At 43.1% G+C, this 18,866-nt stretch overlaps 1 protein-coding gene across 2 annotated transcripts in view; it reads left to right on the plus strand.

Annotated features, from left to right (window-relative positions):
* The window catches only part of PGBD1 (piggyBac transposable element derived 1), a 33,710-nt gene that overhangs the window by 7,322 nt on the left and 7,522 nt on the right, over positions 1–18,866 (plus strand). Inside the window, exons 2-6 of one of the 2 annotated variants that reach the window (XM_003829670.6) lie at positions 857–1,310; positions 2,651–2,807; positions 4,177–4,265; positions 16,485–16,614; positions 17,551–17,647. In XM_003829670.6, coding sequence (XP_003829718.1) covers positions 915–1,310; positions 2,651–2,807; positions 4,177–4,265; positions 16,485–16,614; positions 17,551–17,647 — 869 coding nt within the window. In that variant the 5' untranslated portion in view covers positions 857–914. The remainder of the gene's footprint in view (positions 1–856; positions 1,311–2,650; positions 2,808–4,176; positions 4,266–16,484; positions 16,615–17,550; positions 17,648–18,866) is intronic. The other variant, XM_055113279.2, reaches the window with a different exon arrangement.

Here is an 18,866-nt window from a genome sequence, read left to right on the forward strand (position 1 = left end):
AAAGAACTTGATGCATGTCTACTGTTTTTCAGTTATGTATTGTTGCATCAAAAATAAAACTCTAAACTTAGTGGCTGAAAACAAGCTCAGCTTATTGTTCCTCAGGATTATGCGGGTTGACTAGGCGGTTCTACTGGTCTCACCTGGAGTTACTAATAGAGCTGCATTCAGCTGGTGAATTATTTGAGCACTAGGCCTGGCTGGGCTTTAACTTGGGCATTTTGGTTCTTATCCACATGACCTCTGTATAGCTAGCTTGGGCTTCCTTACAGCATGGCAGTCTTATGGCAGTGAGCCAAGAGCTACAGCAGCACTCTCTCTTACAATGTCATTTCTGCTGTATTCCACTGGTCAAAGCAAGTCATAGGCCAGAACAGATTCAAGGGAAGGAAAAAGAGACTCCACCCCTTGAATGACAACAGTGGCAAAATCTCATCACAAAAGGTATTTGAGAATGGGAGACTTTGGAAACATTCTGTTACACCTACATTTAAAGTGGAATATTCAATGAGAGTTACACAGATATAGATGACCTTTGAGACTGTATTATTTGTCCATGAAGGCAGCCATCTGCCTCCTCAATGGGTAAATTATCCCTTCTCCCCAGCTGAAGTGCAAGCTACTCGAGCTTTCTTATTGCTAACACTTCTTCCCTTATGTCCTACATCCCTTACCTTTGGACTCAGGCCCTTTAGTACTAGTTCAAAATATACTTCTGATTCATTTCACTGATAATAGAAGCAAGCAGGCTCAGCTTTTGAGCATTACCTACAGTGGGGACAAAAATGTAAGTAGGTTACATACAGTTTTGAAGCTCGTATAATTTGCATGTTGCTGATAAATTCTTATGCCTCAGATCTCTATTTCTGAATATAGACCCCAAGCTAAGTGAAGCTTTAGCCTCTAAGCTCAACATGTATGAAGCTTTGCCAGGCCCTGCTCCTGAAAATGAAGATGGCCTTGTGAAAGTGAAGGAGGAAGATCCCACCTGGGAGCAGGTGTGCAACTCACAGGAGGGCAGCTTCCACACTCAGGAGATTTGCCGCCTGCGCTTTCGGCACTTCTGCTACCAGGAGGCTCACGGACCCCAGGAAGCTCTGGCCCAACTCCGAGAACTTTGTCATCAATGGCTGAGACCGGAGATGCACACCAAGGAACAGATAATGGAACTGCTGGTGCTGGAGCAGTTCCTGACCATCCTGCCCAAGGAGCTCCAGCCCTGTGTGAAGACATATCCTCTGGAGAGCGGAGAGGAGGCAGTGACAGTGCTGGAGAATCTAGAGACAGGAAGTGGAGACACAGGACAACAGGTGGGAAGAGAATGTGTGTGGTGATGTGGGAGAAGAAAAGGGGGACATGTATCGGTTTATTTTTAACGTTTTATTTTGAAATAACTCCTAATTTATAGAAGTATTAGAAGAATAGAGAACTCCCGTAAAACTCTTCATCCAAATTTGCCAGTTGTTAACATTTGTTTGATGAGGTCCCATTGTTGTGTACACACTCGTACAAGGAAGTGCATTCCCCCCCCCAAGATGCATATGTATGTGTATACACACACATACATACACATATGCAGTATTTTTTTTTCCTGAATCTATTTGAGAGTCAGTTGCAAACACTATATCCCTTTACCTCACTGTTGCCCAGGCTGGAGTGCAGTGGTACGATCATAGCATCATTGCAGCCTTGAACTGCAATGGTGGAAGGCTCAAGCAATCCTCCCACCTCAGGCTCCTGAGTAGATGGGACTACAGGTGCATGCCACCATGCCTGGCTAATTTATTTTTAATTTTTTGTAGCGGGGGTGGGGTCTCACTATATTGCCCAGGCTGATCTTGAACTCCTGGCCTCAAGTGATCATGCTGCCTTGGCCTCCCAAAGTGTTGGGATTACAGGCATGAGCCACTGCACCTGGCTATTCGGTGTGTATTTCTGAAGAGTGAGGATATTCTCTTGTATAACAAGAATACAAAAATCAAGTTTAGGGAAATTAAACTTATGATACTATCATATAACCTTAGTCCTTATTCATATTTTGCCATGTTATCCTAATAATGTTCTTTGTGATAATTTTCCTGTGATTCAGGATACAAGCCAGCATCACATATTGCACTTAGTTGCCATATCTCTAGTCTGTGAATCTGGAGTAGCTGCTGTCTTTGTCATGACATTGTTATTTTTGAAGAGTACAGCTAGTTTTTTTGGAGACTATCCCTCAATTTGAGTTTGTCCTATATTTTCTCATGATTCAGGCTGCACGTTTTGGCTAGAATACCACAGAGGTAATGTTGTGTTCTCAGTGTGTTACTTCAGGAGGTGCGTAGTGATGATTTGTCCCATTACTGATGAGGTTATGGTGGTACCTGTCAAATTTCTCCACTAGAAAGTTACCATTTTCCCCTTTGTAATTACTAAGTAATCTGTGGGAGACATTTTGAGGTGGTGTACATATCCTGTTCCTCATTAAATTTTCACCAGCTAGTTTAAACATCCACTTGTTTGTTGTTTTTGTTTTTCTGGGCTGGGATCCTTTGCCTGTCTTTTCTGCCTTGTTTGCTGCTGTATCCCCAGCATGTAGAACAATGCCAGGCTCTTAGCATGCAGTCCATATATGCATGCCCTTTCAAAATAAATCTTTTGTTTCCAGGCCTCTGTCTATATTCAGGGACAGGACATGCACCCAATGGTGGCAGAATATCAAGGAGTCTCTTTGGAGTGTCAGAGCCTCCAGCTCCTGCCTGGGATAACCACCCTGAAGTGTGAACCTCCACAGCGTCCTCAAGGGAACCCCCAAGAAGTGAGTGGTGAGTGCTAGAGTGAGTTTAGTGAGGACACTGGGAGCTGGCCACTGACACTTGCACAGCCTTCTTGACCTCAAGTTTGTATACATTGTGAAATGATTACCACAAGCTAACTTACATATCTCGCAGTTACCTTTTATGTGTCTGTGGTAAGAATTCCTAAGATCTACTCTCATGAAATTTCAAGTATACAATATATTATTACTAACTATAGTCAGCATTCTGTACGTAGGTCTTCAGAGCTTATTCATCTTATAACTGCAAGTTTATACCCTTTGACCAACGTCAAGTTTTATTTTTTTGTCTAACCCTGTATCTGAACAAACTTGTAAAGACCTGCTTTATTTTACACTGTGCATTTTAAGCTGGTTTATTTAGTATGTATGTGTTGTGGACAAGTACATATAATAGTAAAAGTGAATCGGGGCAAGGCTGTTTTTTTCCAGCAAACTTTATTCCTTCTAGAAATGCAACAACAGCAATAAAAACATTCCATAGTGATCCATTATGGAAGCAAAGAAAAGCAGAGCAAAGAAAAGTGATGTTCTATTTTATATTTTTGGGTTAGAATTACCACATGTGCTCTTCATTTGATAATTTTGTACTCTGCCATCTGCCAACTGCCAACTGTGTGACCTAGGCAAGTCATTTAATAGGTTATTCAGTTAATCAACAATTATCTGTTTGATCTCTGTGTGTACTCTGCACTCAGCTGTGATTCTTCTGAATGTGCCTAGGATTTTGGAGGCAATAATTTGGACCTTCTTGATTATTTTGAGGATTGGAAATAATCTTTTAAAGTAACAGCACAGTGGCTGGCCTTGTGCAGTCATCATCACCATTTTGATTATTGTTGGTTCTTTGGGATCAGTACCTCCTAACAGTTTTTCTAGTTCATGGCTAACATCTCTTCTCTATTTTTTTAAATATCTTCATTTTCCTGTCTCTCTCTCCATCTTCCTTTCTTCTGCTTTCCTGTTTCCCCTCAGTCTCATCTCTCTACTCTCTACATCCTTTATTTTGCCTCTGTGTTCTCTCCTTGATCCTTCCTTTATCACCAGCTTCTTCCTCCCCTTTATTTTTGTCTATGATTTTTATTTTTTCTTTATGTGAAAGTGCATGACTGTAAAGCACCTTATGAGTTCATAAATCCCACTCCATTTTTTGGGTGAGAGACCCTAAAGTTGTAGAATTTTAGAATTTCTGACAGAATGAAAGCAGTTGTGATGCTCTTTCTCACACTGTAAAATCTACGTCTTAGTTCTTGAATGTTTAACAAACATAACATTTGGGGGAAAAGGCTGGGTCTCCAAAAAGGGTACCCTAAAGGCCATCATGTCTCATTTAGGACTCTTGCCCTCTCTCTCTGCAGGGCCTGTTCCCCACGGATCAGCTCATCTCCAGGAAAAAAACCCCAGAGACAAGGCTGTAGTGCCTGTGTTTAACCCAGTCAGGTCCCAGGTAAGTAGGATGCCCAAGCTTGTAGGAATATCAGTAGTGGTCTTTCTCCCTCATTCCATGTTCCTTGCCCTTCTCTTGGCTCACACTCATCATCCTGAGAGCCATTCAGGTGGCATAGTCCCTCTGCCTTCACCTTGTCACAGAATATCACAAAGTGTGTTTCATCATTCGAGGAGCTTGTATTGATTATATGCCATTGCCTCATTTCATTGTTCAGGAGGCACGTCCAAATCTCAAGGCATGGGAGTGAGGGGTGGAGTGAGGCTCCTGGTTTCAGAAAGTGCTCCACTCATTTGAAGTCTCTGGTTTATCTCCCCAGCTTTAGAATAAGGGCCCTTTCTCACACTACTTTATATTCAGCATGTATGCAATTAATGCTTGGTGATAATAATGGAAATTCTATATATCCAAGGTAATACGTAACATCTTCTTCACAAAATGGACTCTGGTTTTTTTTCTTATTAGTGGTTCATTCATTTTCCTAGTCATTTATTTACAAAAAAAAAATAACTCTCTCATTTAAGTCCTCTTGCATACTGCTGCCACATCAGTTTCCTCGAGACACTTGCTCAGTCCTCTTCTATGGCTTCTAATTAATTTTTAATTCTATCAGACCCAGTGCCTCCTGTTATTAACAAATACTTCCTGATAAGAAGTATCTAGAAAATAAAACCTACTCATGCACATTCTGAAAATCAACATAATTCCCTTAAATGTAATTTAATGGTATAATGTAGAAACAAAAAAGTTATTTATTTTAAAAGTAGTGTTTCAAAATGCAAGTGCTTGATGTAATTATAACTAAGGAAATAACAACGTAGTCAGGTGTTTGCACTGAAATATAATTAGTAAGTTCAAATTAAGGAGGAATAAGAAGACCAGAAGCCCAAGAAAATCAAAGGGCAATGGTATAGGTGGACAGTGGAATGAAACTAGTATTGAGTCAGATAATACAAGACTAGACAGAGAAAGTGGGGCCCTTAATTGAAGTAAGGCTTAGATGTTGTAAATTGAATTATGTCCCTCCAAAAGATATATGAAAATCCTAACCCCACGTACCTGTGAATGTGACCTGATTTGGAAACAGGCTCTGTCTTAGTCCATTTTGTGTTGCTAATAGAATTCCTGAGACTGGGTAATTTATTTTAAAAAGAGATTTATTTAGCTCAAAGTTCTACAACCTGGAAAGTCCAAGATCATCAGCCTATCTGGTTAGGATCTCATGCTGCTTTAGCTCATGGCAGAAAGTGGAATGATGGAGAATCAAGTGTGTGCAAGGAGACCACATATTAGAGGCAGCCATCCTTTAAACAGTCTGCTCTTGGAGCTGAGCAAGAGCAAGAATAGAAAGCTTATTCAAAGAAATAACAATAGGCCGGGTGCAGTGGCTCTCAACTGTAATCCCAGAACTTTGGGAGGCCATGGCAGGAGGATTGCTTGAGGCCAGGAGTTTGAGACCAGCCTGAGCAACACAGCAAGACCCTGTATCTATTTTAAAAAAAGAATAGGCCAGGCGTGGTGGCTCATGCCTGTAATCCCACACTTTGGGAGGCTGAAGTGGGTGGATCACGAGGTCAGGAGTTCGAGACCAGCCTGGCCTACGTGGCAAAACCCCGTCTCTACTAAAAATACAAAAAAAAGGAGCCAGGTGTGGCAGGCACCTGCAATGCCAGCTACTCGGGAGGCTGAGGCAGGAGAATCGCTTGAACCTGGGAGATGGAGGTTGCAGTGAGCCGAGATCATGCCATTACACTCCAGCCTGGGCAACAAGAGCAAGACTCCATCTCAAAAAAATTAAAATAAAATAAATTAAAAATAAATTTAAAAAATAGAGAAATAATAACAAAAATCTTCACAAAACTTGTGAAAGATATAAATGTCCAGGTACAGGAAGATCTGAGAACACTGAACAGAATCATCCCAAATAAGACTACTCCAAGGCATATAATAATCAAACTCTCAACTGTCAAGGAAAAAGAGAGGATCTGAAAAGCAGCAAGAGACAAGAAACAAATAAGGAGCTCCAACTTGTCTGGCAATAGACTTCTCAATGGCAATCATACAGGCCAGGAGAAAGTGGAATGACATTTTCAAAGTACTCCAAGAAAAAAACTGACATTCAAGAATATTGTATCCAGCAGAATTATCTTTCATATATGAAGGAGAAAGTCTTTCCCAAACAAACAAGCTGAGAGAGTACACCACCACCAGACACATCTTACAAGAAATGCTAAAGAATTCTTCAGTCTAAAAGGAAAGAAGACTAATGTGCATAAAGAAAACTTTTGAAGGCATAAAAGTCACTGATAAAATTAAGTACATGGACAAACCCAGAATACTTTATTACTGTAATAGTGACATACAGTATACTCACAACTGTGAAGCCCCAAGACATACCTATCAAAAACAATAATAGGACTGGACACAGTGGCTCATGCCTGTAAACCCAGTTCTTTGGGAGGCTGAAGTGGGAGGATCACTTGAGACAAGGAGTTTGAGACCAGCCCAGGCAACATGGTAAGATCCTGACACTATACCTGGAGAAATGAGACAGAGTGAGACCATATCTTTAAAACAAAACAAGACAAACAATAATGGCTAGCAACCTGTTAAGAGATAGGTAATATAAAGATATAAATTGAGACAACAAAAAGTCAAAATCTAGAGGAATGGAATTAAAGCATATAATTTTTTTCTGTGTGTTTCTGCCTTTGTTTCTACTCTTGTATTTGGGATCTAAGATAAGTTGTTATCTCTTTAAAATAACTTATTATATCTGAAGGTCTTCTTTGTAAGCCTCATGATAACCACAATGCAAAAACCTATAATAAATTCACTAAAAATGGCAACAAAGGAAGGCATACTATAAGAGAAAATCACTTAGCCACAGAGGTTTTTTTGTTGTTGTTGTTTGAGATAGGGTCTCACTCTTTCACTCTGGCTGGAGTGCAGTGGTATCATCTCAGCTCACTGCAACCTCTGCCTCCCGAGTTCAAGTGATCCTTCCACCTCAGCCTCCCAAGTAGCTGGGACCACAGGTGTGTGCCACCATGCCTGGGTAATTTTTTGTATTTTTTGTAGACCTGGGTTTTTGCCATGTTGCCCAGGCTGGCTTGAACTTCTGGCCTCAAGCAGTCTGCCCACCTTGACCTCCGAAAGTTCTGGGATTACAGGTGTGAGACACCATGCCCAGCTGTATATAACAATTATAAATACCTATGCATGCAACACCAGAGCTCCCAGGTATATAAGGAAAACGTTAATAGATCTAAAAGGAGAGTTAGACTGCAATACAATAATAGTAGGAGATTTTAACACCCCACTCTCAGTAATTGACACATCATCCAGACAGAAAGTCAACAGAGAAACGATGGAATTAAACTACATGCTAGATCTAATAAGCCTAACTGATATTTACTGAACATGTAACCCAACTGCTACAGAATGCACATTCTTTTCATCAGCACGTGGGACATAAGAATAGACCATATCTTAGGCCACAAACAAATCTGAACAAATTTTTAAAAAATATAAATCATATCAAGTATCTTTTCTAATCACAGTGGAATAAAACTAGAAAGCAATAACAAGAAAAACCTTGGAAACTACACAAACGCGTGGAAATTAAATAGCATGCTTCTGAACAACTAATTTGTCAGGGAAGAAATTAAGAAGGAAATGTAAAAATGTCTTGAAACTAATGAAAATAGAAAATGTGACATATCAAAATTTGTGGGATACTGCAAAAGCAGTACTAAGAAGGAAATTTATAGCAATAAACACCTATATCAGAAAAGTAAAAAGACATCAAATGCACAACCTAATGATACACCTCAAGGAACTAGAAAAGCAAGAACAAACCAAACCGAAATTAGTAGAAGGAAACAAATAAAGATTAGAACAGAAATAACTGAAATTGAGACCAAAAAAAAAAAAAAAAACCCAGAAGAACAATGAAACAAGAAGTTGGATTTTTTTTAAAAGGTAAACAAAATCAAGTCTTTAGCTGGACAAACAAAAAAGGAGAAGACCCAAATGAATAAAATCAGAAATGAAAAAGACATAACAGCTGAGACCTCAGAAATACAAAGAAACCATTAGAGACTATTATGAACAACTATGACAATAAATTTGAAAACCTGGAAGAAATGGATAAATTCCTAGATGCATGCCAACTACCAAGATTGGACCATGAAAAAATAGAAAACTTCAGCAAACCAATAACAAGTAACGAGATAGAATCTGTAATAAAAAGTCTTCCATCAAAGAAAAGCCCAGGACCTGTTGGCTTCCCTGCTGAATTCTACCAAACATTTAAAAAGAACTGATACCAATCCTATTCAAACTCTTCAAAAAAAAAAAAAAAAAAATTGAAGAGGAGGGACTACTTCCAAATTCATTCTAGGAGGCCAGCATTGCCCTGATACCAAAACTAGACTAGGATACAAAATAAAAAGAAAACTACAGACCAATATCACTGATGAGCATAGGTGCAAAAATTCTCAATGAAACACTAGCAAACTGAATTCAACAACACATTAAAAAGATCATTCACCATGATCAAGTGGGATTCACTCCAGGGATGCAAGGATGGTTCAACATATGCAAATCAATAAATGTGATATATCACATTAATATAATCAGGAACAAACACCATATGATTATTTCAATAGATGCTGAAAAGCATTTGATAAAATCCATTGCTTTTTGATAAAAACCCTTGTCAAAATTGGTATGAAAGGAACATACCTCAAAATAAGGGCCATATATGACAAACCTACAGCTAACATCAAACTGAAGGCCTTTTCTCTAAGGACTGGAACAAGATAAGAATGCCCGTCTCACCACTGTTGTTCAACATAATACCCGAAGTCCTGGCCGGAGCAATTATGCAAGAGAAGGAAATAAATGGCATCCAAACCAGATAGCAAAAAGTCAGGTTACTCTGTTCGCAGATGATATAATCTTATACCTCGAAAAACCTGAAGACTACACCAAAAAAATGTTAGTGCTGATAAACAAACTAAGTAAAGTTGCAGGATAAAAAATCAACACTCAAAAATTAGTAGCATTTATATACTTCAATAGTGAACAATCTGAGATAGAAATCAAGAAAATGATCGCATTTACAAAAGCTACAAAAAATATAAAATACTTAGGGAATTTAAGTACTAAAAATTTAAACACCAAATTAAGTTAAATTTAGTGTTTAAATTCCCTAGGTATTTTATATTTTTTAGTATTTTATTTATAATTTATAATTTAGCATTTAAATACTAAAGAAGTGAAAGACCTGTATAAGGAAAACTAAAACTCTCATGGAACAAATTGAAGAGGACACAAAAACACTGGAAAGATATTCCATTCTAATGGATTGGAAGAATTTATATTATTAAAATGACAATACTTCCCAAAACAATTTACAGATTCAGTGTAATCACTATCAAAATACCAATGACATTCTTCGCAAAAATCAGAAAAAAAAAATTCGTGTGGTGAGCCCTTAATCTAATGACTCATATTCTTATAAGAAGTCCATATTTGCAAATTGACCAAGGGGTTGAAAAAAAAGAAAGAAAAATGCCCAAGTGAAAACACACACAGGGAGAATGCCATGTGATCACTGAGGCAAAGATTTGTATAACACATCTGCAAGCTGAGGAACACCAAGAATTGCTGACAAACACTAAAAACTTGGAGAGAGGCAAGGAAAATTATCCCATGGAGCTTTTTTTCTTTTCTTTTCTTTTCTTTTTCTTTCTTTTTGAGACAGTCTTGCTCTGTTGCCAGGCTGGAGTGCAGTGGCGCGATCTCGGCTCACTGCAACCTCTGGCTCCCTGGTTCAAGTGATTCTCCTGCCTCAGCCTCCCGAGTAGCTGAGATTACAGGCAAGCGCCATCACGCCCAGCTAATTTTTGTATTTTTAGTAGAGATGGGGTTTCACCATGTTGGCCAGGATGGTCTCGATCTCCTGACCTAGTGATGTGCCCACCTTGGCCTCCCAAAGTGCTGGGATTACAGGCATGAGCCACCACGCCAGGCCTCCCATAGAGCTTTCAAAGATAACATGGCCCTACTGATATCTTGATTTTGGATTTCTAGCCTCCAGAGCCATGAGATAATACAATTCTGTTGTTTTCCACTATTGAGGTTGTGGTACTTTGTTACAAGAGCCATAGGAAAGCAATATAAGTTACAAAACAAATTATGGACTGATAAAAGGAGAAAATAAGGAGGTATGAGGTTACAGATACACTTCCTTCATTGTGTTTCACTTTATTGTGCTTTGCAGTATTGAAAGTTTGTGATGACCCTGTGTGGAACAAGTCTGTCAGCACCATTTTTCTACAGCATGTGCTCACTTTGTGTCTCTGTGTCACGTTTTGGTAATTCTTAAAATGTTTCAAACTTTATTGTTATATCTGTCATGGTGATCTGTGATCAGTTATTTTTGATGTTACTATTGAATTTGTTTTGGTGTGCCACAAACCATGCCCGTTTAAAATGTCAGACCTAATCAATAAACATTGTATGTGTCCTGACTCCTCCATTGACCAGCTGTTCCCTCATCTCTTTTCCTTTCCTTGGTCCTTGCTATGTCCTGAGACACAATAATATTGAAATGAAGCCATTTATAATACTACTACTACAGTGACCTCTATGTGTTCAAGTGAAAGGAAGAGTCACATGCCTCTCAGGTTCAATAAAAAGCTAGAAGTGATTAAGTATAGTAAGGAAGGCATGTTGAAAGCCGAGATAGGCCAAAAGCTAGGAGGCCTCTTGTGCCAAACAGGCAGGTTGTGAATGCAAAGGAAATGTTCTTGAAGGAAATGAAAAGTGCTACTCTGGTGAACATACGAATGATAAGAAAGCAAAAAGCTTTTTGCTGATACGGAGAAAGTTTGAGTGGTTTGGATAGAAGATCACACCAGCCACAGCATTGCCTTGAGCCAAAGGCTAATCCAGAGCACATCTCTTACTCTCTTCAATTCTGTGAAGGCTGAGAGAGGTGAGGAAGGTACAGAAGAATAATTGGAAGCTAGCAGAGGTTGGTTTGTGAGGTGTAAGGAAGAAGCCATCTCTATAAAATGCATCAGCACCTCCCTCTCCCTCTCCCTCTCCCCACGGTCTCCCTCCCTTTCCACGGTCTCCCTCTCATGCGGAGTCGAAGCTGGACTGTACTGCTGCCATCTCGGCTCACTGCAACCTCCCTGCCTGATTCTCCTGCCTCAGCCTGCCGAGTGCATGCGATTGCAGGCACGCGCCGCCACGCCTGACTGGTTTTGGTGGAGACGGGGTTTCGCTGTGTTGGCCGGGCCGGTCTCCAGCCCCTAACCGCGAGTGATCTGCCAGCCTCGGCCTCCCGAGGTGCCGGGATTGCAGATGGAGTCTCGTTCACTCAGTGCTCAATGGTGCCCAGGCTGGAGTGCAGTGGCGTGATCTCGGCTCGCTACAACCTCCACCTCCCAGCCGCCTGCCTTGGCCTCCCAAAGTGCCGAGATTGCAGCCTCTGCCCGGCCGCCACCCCGTCTGGGAAGTGAGGAGTGTCTCTGCCTGGCCGCCCATTGTCTGGGATGTGAGGAGCCCCTCTGCCCGGCTGCCCAGTCTGGAAAGTGAGGAGCGTCTCCGCCCGGCCGCCATCCCATCTAGGAAGTGAGGAGCGCCTCTTCCCGGCCGCCATCACATCTAGGAAGTGAGGAGCGTCTCTGCCCGGCCACCCATCGTCTGAGATGTGGGGAGCGCCTCTGCCCCGCCGCCCCATCTGGGATGTGAGGAGCGCCTCTGCCCGGCCGCGACCCCGTCTGGGAGGTGAGGAGCGTCTCTGCCCGGCCGCCCCATCTGAGAAGTGAGGAGACCCTCTGCCTGGCAACCACCCCGTCTGAGAAGTGAGGAGCCTCTCCACCCGGCAGCCACCCCATCTGGGAAGTGAGGAGCATCTCCGCCCGGCAGCCACCCCGTCCAGGAGGGAGGTGGGGGGGTCAGCCCCCCGCCCGGCCAGCCGCCCCGTCCGGGAGGGAGGTGGGGGGGTCAGCCCCCCGCCCGGCCAGCCGCCCTGTCCGGGAGGTGAGGGGTGCCTCTGCCCGGCCACCCCTACTGGGAAGTGAGGAGCCCCTCTGCCCGGCCAGTCACCCCGTCCGGGAGGGAGGTGGGGGGTCAGCCCCCAACCCGGCCAGCCGCCCCGTCCCGGAGGGAGGTGGGGGGGTCAGCCCCCCCGCCCGGCCAGCCGCCCCGTCCGGGAAGGGGGTGGGGGGGTCAGCCCCCCGCCCGGCCAGTTGCCCCGTCCGGGAGGGGGGTGGGGGGGGTCAGCACCCCCGCCCGGCCAGCCGCCCCATCCAGGAGGTGAGGGGCGCCTCTGCCCGGCTGCCCCTACTGGGAAGTGAGAAGCCCCTCTTCCCAGCCAGTCGCCCCATCTGGGAGGGAGGTGGGGGGGTCAGCCCCCCACCCGGCCAGCCGCCCCATCCGGGAGGGGGGTGGGGGGGTCAGCCCCCCGCCCGGCCAGCCGCCCTGTCCGGGAGGTGAGGGGCACCTCTGCCCGGCCGCCCCTACTGGGAAGTGAGGAGCCCCTCCGCCCAGCCAGCCACCCCGTCCGTGAGGGAGGTGGGGGGGTCAGCCCCCCGCCCGGCCAGCCGCCCCGTCCGGGATGGAGGTGGGGGGGTCAGCCCCCCGCCCAGCCAGCTGCCCCGTCCGGGAGGGAGGGGGGGTGTCAGCCCCCCGCCCGGCCAGCCGCCCCATCTGGGAGGTGAGGGGCCCCTCTGCCCGGCCGCCCCTACTGGGAAGTGAGGAGCCCCTCTGCCCGGCCAGCCGCCCCGTCCATGAGGGAGGTGGGGGGGTCAGCCCCCCGCCCGGCCCGCCGCCCCGTCTGGGAGGGAGGTTGGGGGGTCAGCCCCCCGCCCGGCCAGCCGCCCCGTCCGGGATGGAGGTGGGGGGGTCAGCCCCCCGCCCAGCCAGCTGCCCCGTCCGGGAGGGAGGTGGGGGGGTCAGCCCTCTGCCCGGCCAGCCGCCCCGTCTGGGAGGTGAGGGGCGCCTCTGCCCGGCCGCCCCTACTGGGAAGTGAGGAGCCCCTCTGCCCGGCCACCACCCCGTCTGGGAGGTGTGCCCAACAGTTCATTGAGAACGGGCCAGGATGACAATGGCGGCTTTGTGGAATAGAAAGGCGGGAAAGGTGGGGAAAACATTGAGAAATCGGATGGTTGCCGTGTCTGTGTAGAAAGAAGTAGACATGGGAGACTTTTCATTTTGTTCTGTACTAAGAAAAATTCTTCTGCCTTGGGATCCTGTTGATCTGTGACCTTACCCCCAACCCTGTGCTCTCTGAAACATGTGCTGTGTCCACTCAGGGTTAAATGGATTAAGGGCGGTGCAAGATGTGCTTTGTTAAACAGATGCTTGAAGGCAGCATGCTCGTTAAGAGTCATCACCACTCCCTAATCTCAAGTACCCAGGGACACAAACACTGCGGAAGGCCGCAGGGTCCTCTGCCTGGGAAAACCAGAGACCTTTGTTCACTTGTTTATCTGCTGACCTTCCCTCCACTATTGTCACATGACCCTGCCAAATCCCCCTCTGTGAGAAACACCCAAGAATTATCAATAAAAAATAATTAAAAATAAATAAATAAATTAAATAAATAAATAAATAAATAAACTGTCATGGCATGAGCCACCATGCCCGGCCATGACCTGTATCTTAAAAAAATAAAAAATAAATAAAATAAAATAAAATAAAATGCATCAGCAACAAGTGCTGATGCAGATGCTGCAGCAGGTTATCCAGATCTAGCTAAAATCACTAATGAAGGTGGCTACACTAAACAACAGATTTTCAATGAAGATGAAACCACCTTTTATTGAAATAAGATGCCATCTAGGACTTTGATTGCTAGAGAGGAGAAGTCAGTGCCTGGCTTCAAAGCTTCAAAGGACAGCCTGACTTGTTAGGGGCTTACGCAGTTGGTGACTTTAAAGTTGAAGCCAGTGCTCATTTATCATTCTGAAAATCCTAGGGTCCATAAGAATTATGCTAAACCTACTCTGCCTGTACTCTAGAAATGGAACAACAAAGCCTGGATGATAGCACATCTGTTTACAGCATGGTTTACTGAATATTTTAAGCCTACTGTTGAGACATACTACTCAAAAAAAAAAAAAAAAAGATTTCTTTGAAAATATTACTGCTTATTCACAGAGCACCTAGTCACACAAGAGCTCTGAAGGAGAGGTACAAGGAAATTAATGTTTTCAAGCCTGCCAATACAATACACATTCTGTAGCCCATGGATCAAGGAGTAATTTTGACTTTCAAGTCTTATTGTTTGAGAAATACATTTTGTAAGGCTATAGCTGCCATAGATAGTGATTCCATAGATAGTGATGGATCTGGGCAAAGTAAATTAAAAACCTTCTGGAAAGGATTCATCATTCCAGATGCCATTAACATTTGTGATTCAAGGGAGGAGGTGAAAATACCAACATTAACAGGAGTTTGGAAGAAATTGGTTCCAACACTCATCATTGTCTTTGAGAGGTTTAGGACTTCAGTGGATAGTGTAGCTGCAGATGTGGTGGAAAGGACTAGTATTAGAAGTGGAACCTGAAGATGTGACTGAATTGCTACAATCTCATGACAAAACTTGAACAGATAAGTTACTTCTTATGGGTGAGCAAAGAAAGTGGTTTGAGATTGAATCTACTCCTGGTGAAGCATTGTTGAAATGACAACAAAGGATTTAGAATATTACATAAACTTAGTTGATAAAGCAGCAGCAGGTTTGAGATGATTGACTACAATTTTGAAAGAAGTTCTACTCTGGGTAAAATGCTATCAAACAACGTTGCATGCTACACAGAAATCTTTTGTGAAAGGAAGAGTCAATCAAGGTGGCCAGCATTACTGTTGTCTTATTTTAAGCAACTGCCACAGCCACCAAAACCTTCAGCAACCACCACATTGATTAGTCAGCATCGTTCAACATCTCAGGAAGCCCCTCTACCAGGAAAAAGATTACAACTCTCTGAAGGCTCAGAGGATTATTAGCATGTATTAGCAATAAAGTATTTTTAAATTAAGATATATATGTTTTTAGACATAATGCTTATGTACAATTAATAGACTACATAGTATAGTGTAAACATGACTTTCACATGCACTCAGAAGCCAAGAAATTTCTGTGACTTGCTTTATTGTGATATTTGCCTTATTGTGGTGGTCTGGAACTGAACCTGCAATATCTCTGAGGTAGGCCTATGTTTAAATGAGGTGGGCTTTGCCTTTTATTATCAAAATAATTATCTGTAGTTTGGAATAGGGTGATGATGAGTTAAAGAGAAAACATCTTCTGTCTTGAAACCCCCTCCTTGTCAAAACAGATATTCATTCTGTAAAAGACTGGCACTATGTCCTTTTTCAGGCAACAAGAAAGAGAAAGTAGATTGGAAAATGAGAGAAAATCAAGAGGCTAATGAAACCATGTGGTAGCCTTTTGGGACAGTGTCAGAGAGATAGAAAATCTCAGACCCCCAAATAAATAAATTCAGTGTATGATTTTTCCAGCCTACATATCATTACTAGCTTTGAAATGTTTTTAAACAATCTTTGTTCATGAAATTCAGTGAGATTTCTGCATTTACATTAGATTCCAAATCTGTTAAAAGGAGTCTCAAAACTCCATTAGGTATTTGTAGTCAGTTTAATTGCATTTGTTATAACTGCAATATTATATTGAAGTGCTGTTCAACCAAATACATAGAAAATGCTGTAAAATAGTGTGTAGAACAATCCAAGTGAGTCAACTTTTGTGACAATGTCTTTAATCGATGTAAGCTTCCTTCTCTAACTTTCTTGAATTACTGACTTTTTTTCAGTATCATCCTATAAAAACTCATCAGGTTTCCTATGTTTCAGTGTAGCTGATTTATACTGATTGTAGGTTTGGTTCAGGAGGACACTCAAAAGTCCTGCAGGATGTGGAAGAATTCTTTGTAGTGTGGGACTGTCCCACATATTGCAAGATGCCTAGCATCTGTGGCCTCACCCTCTGAATGGCATCGGCTTGAGGTGGTGGTGGACTTCATTGTTATAACCAGAAAGGTTCCCACAAGTTTACAAAATGCCCTGAGGGGCTGGAACTACCGGTCTACAGCGTGGTATTCAACACCCTTCACAACTGGATTCCTTACCATGTGAAAACAAAGAGGCTATTTTCTTTTTTTGTCTTTTTAGACATTGGTGAAGACTGAGGAAGAAACAGCCCAGGCCGTTGCTGCAGAGAAGTGGTCACATCTGAGTCTGACTCGGAGGAACCTCTGTGGGAACTCAGCTCAGGAGACAGTTATGAGCCTCAGTCCAATGAGTAAGGCCAGGCCTCTGACTGGACCCCTGTCTGGACTCTCATTTTCCTGTCACTCACCCTGGCTTGGCCCTTGGGAGGCCACGTTTCCTACAGACCCACACCCTTCCTTTCCCTTCTTCTGGCCTCTGCCTCCAGACTTCTAGCCTTTATCACTTTGCATCCTTCCCAATCACATTTTCTTCTGTTACTAATCAGTTTACTGATTCTTGTGGTTATCTTCTCTGATCATCTCTTCCAGTTCCCTGATTCCTTCAGTGACTCCTTTGTATCCTTTTCCCCTTTTTTCTTCCCTGTCAAGGATTCCATATAACTTGTCTTTCAGATATCCCTTCATACTTGGAAGCCCCATGAACACCTCTGTCTGACCTTGTCTTTACCTCAGAGGAGGTCATCTTCACTCTCTAAGAACACGACAGTTCATGTTTATTTTATTTTTTTTAGTTTTTTTAAAGATGGGGTCTCGCTTTGTTGCCCATGCTGGAGCATAGTGGCACGATGATAGTTCACTGCAGCCTCAAACTCCTGGGCTCAACTGATCCTCCCACCTCAGCCTTCTAAAAAGCTGGGGCTACACCCAGGTAATTTTTTGTAGACACGGAGTCTCGCTATGTTGCCCAGGCTGGTCTTGAACTCCTGGCCTGAAGCAGTCCTTCCACCTTGGCCTCCCAAAACACCCAGCCTAATTTTCTTGAAATGTGCTCTGCCCTGTTGGGCCCTCTCTGCAGCTGGGCTTTGGTGCCTTAATTAACCTTTCTTATCATTTTCCCATATCATGCCACATTTTGTAGGATTGCTGAAACTGTGCACCCTTGAAACACCAATATGATTTGTTTTTTGTTTCATTTGGAACATCTGTTCCCTACCCTGGAAGTTGTTTTTTTTTTTTTCAAAATTCACATAACAGATGACATTTAAATCATTAATGTTATATTTTAGCTGAAGAAATTGTAACTAAAGATAGATTGTTTAAAGCAAAGCAAGAAACTTCTGAAGAAATGGAACAAAGTGGAGAAGCCTCAGGAAAGCCTAACAGGTGAGTGTCCATGGTCCTCAGTGAATCAAATCCTGCAGATATAAGAAATTGGAATGGAATCAGAGAAACCAATTGGTCAAAGGCCTGCTTCTCTGGAATAAGATATGACGACTGCCACTCACTTCTGTGATCATAGGAGGTCCATGCCAAGAAAGTGACCTATTCAAAATTTTCAATATGCAATAAATATACAAAACCTTCAGTTGATACTCAGTTTCCTCCAAGAAGCCTATCCTGATCCAGTCTGTCCTGCTTGATTACCCTTCCCTGGGCTCCCTTACATTTTTATGGAGCTGTGGAGAAGCTAGAAGGCAGATAATTTAACAAGAGTGAGGGCTACAGATGAAGCTGCCATGACAGTTAAGAAAGAAATGTCAGAGCGGAAGAGGACAAGCAGGGTACAGGTTGAGCATTCCAAATCTGAAATGTTCCAAAATCTGAGCTGTTTGAGCACCAGCATGATGCTCAAAGGAAATGCTCATTGGAGCGTTTTGGATTTTGGATCTTTGGTTAGGGATGCCAAACTGGTATAATGCAAATATTCCAAAATCTGAAAAAAATCCAAAATTCAAAAATCTTCTGACCCCAAGCATTTCAGATAAGGGAAAATTAACCTGTATTTTCAACCGCCATTGGGAGACCTGAACGAGGTATAGGTCAAAAGGAAAGTTAGCTGATGAAGTAGAAATGAATGACAGTGGTGGGTGCTTCATAAGTGCTGGTTGTGGGAATGAATGAACTTGTAACAGATACTCCTATGCAAAGCAAGAAACTTCTGAAGAAATGGAACAAGGTGGAGAAGCCTCGGGAATGCCCAACATTCCGAGGCTTCTCAGGATTGCAGAAAGAGAGGGAACAAATCACAAGCAGAGGGTTGGCTTCTGGTGAGGCCATTTGGTCCTCAGAGACTGGAGAAAAGAGAGAGTAAGCAAGGTGGGCTACTTGGCTAAAGAGCTGAGAAGGGGGTGTGAATTTTCCTTATTGACATTTGTTTAACTTAGAGAAACTGGGAGCTAAATCTCAGCTAAAGTAGAAATGTCTTAAAGCTCAAGAGGAGAAGTGAAATTTTGCATTAAGATTAGTGAAGACTGAGCCAGGCTCCACTAAAGGAAGAGATATGATGTTCAATAACTTAGAGCAGAGTTATGCAACTGGAGAATAGGAATCTGCTATTGTGCCTGTAGGTACATTTAGTATCAGGCAACTAACAGGTAATTCA

This window comes from Pan paniscus, chromosome 5 (genome assembly GCF_029289425.2).
Source record: "Pan paniscus chromosome 5, NHGRI_mPanPan1-v2.0_pri, whole genome shotgun sequence".
Taxonomy (NCBI): Eukaryota; Metazoa; Chordata; class Mammalia; order Primates; family Hominidae; genus Pan; species Pan paniscus.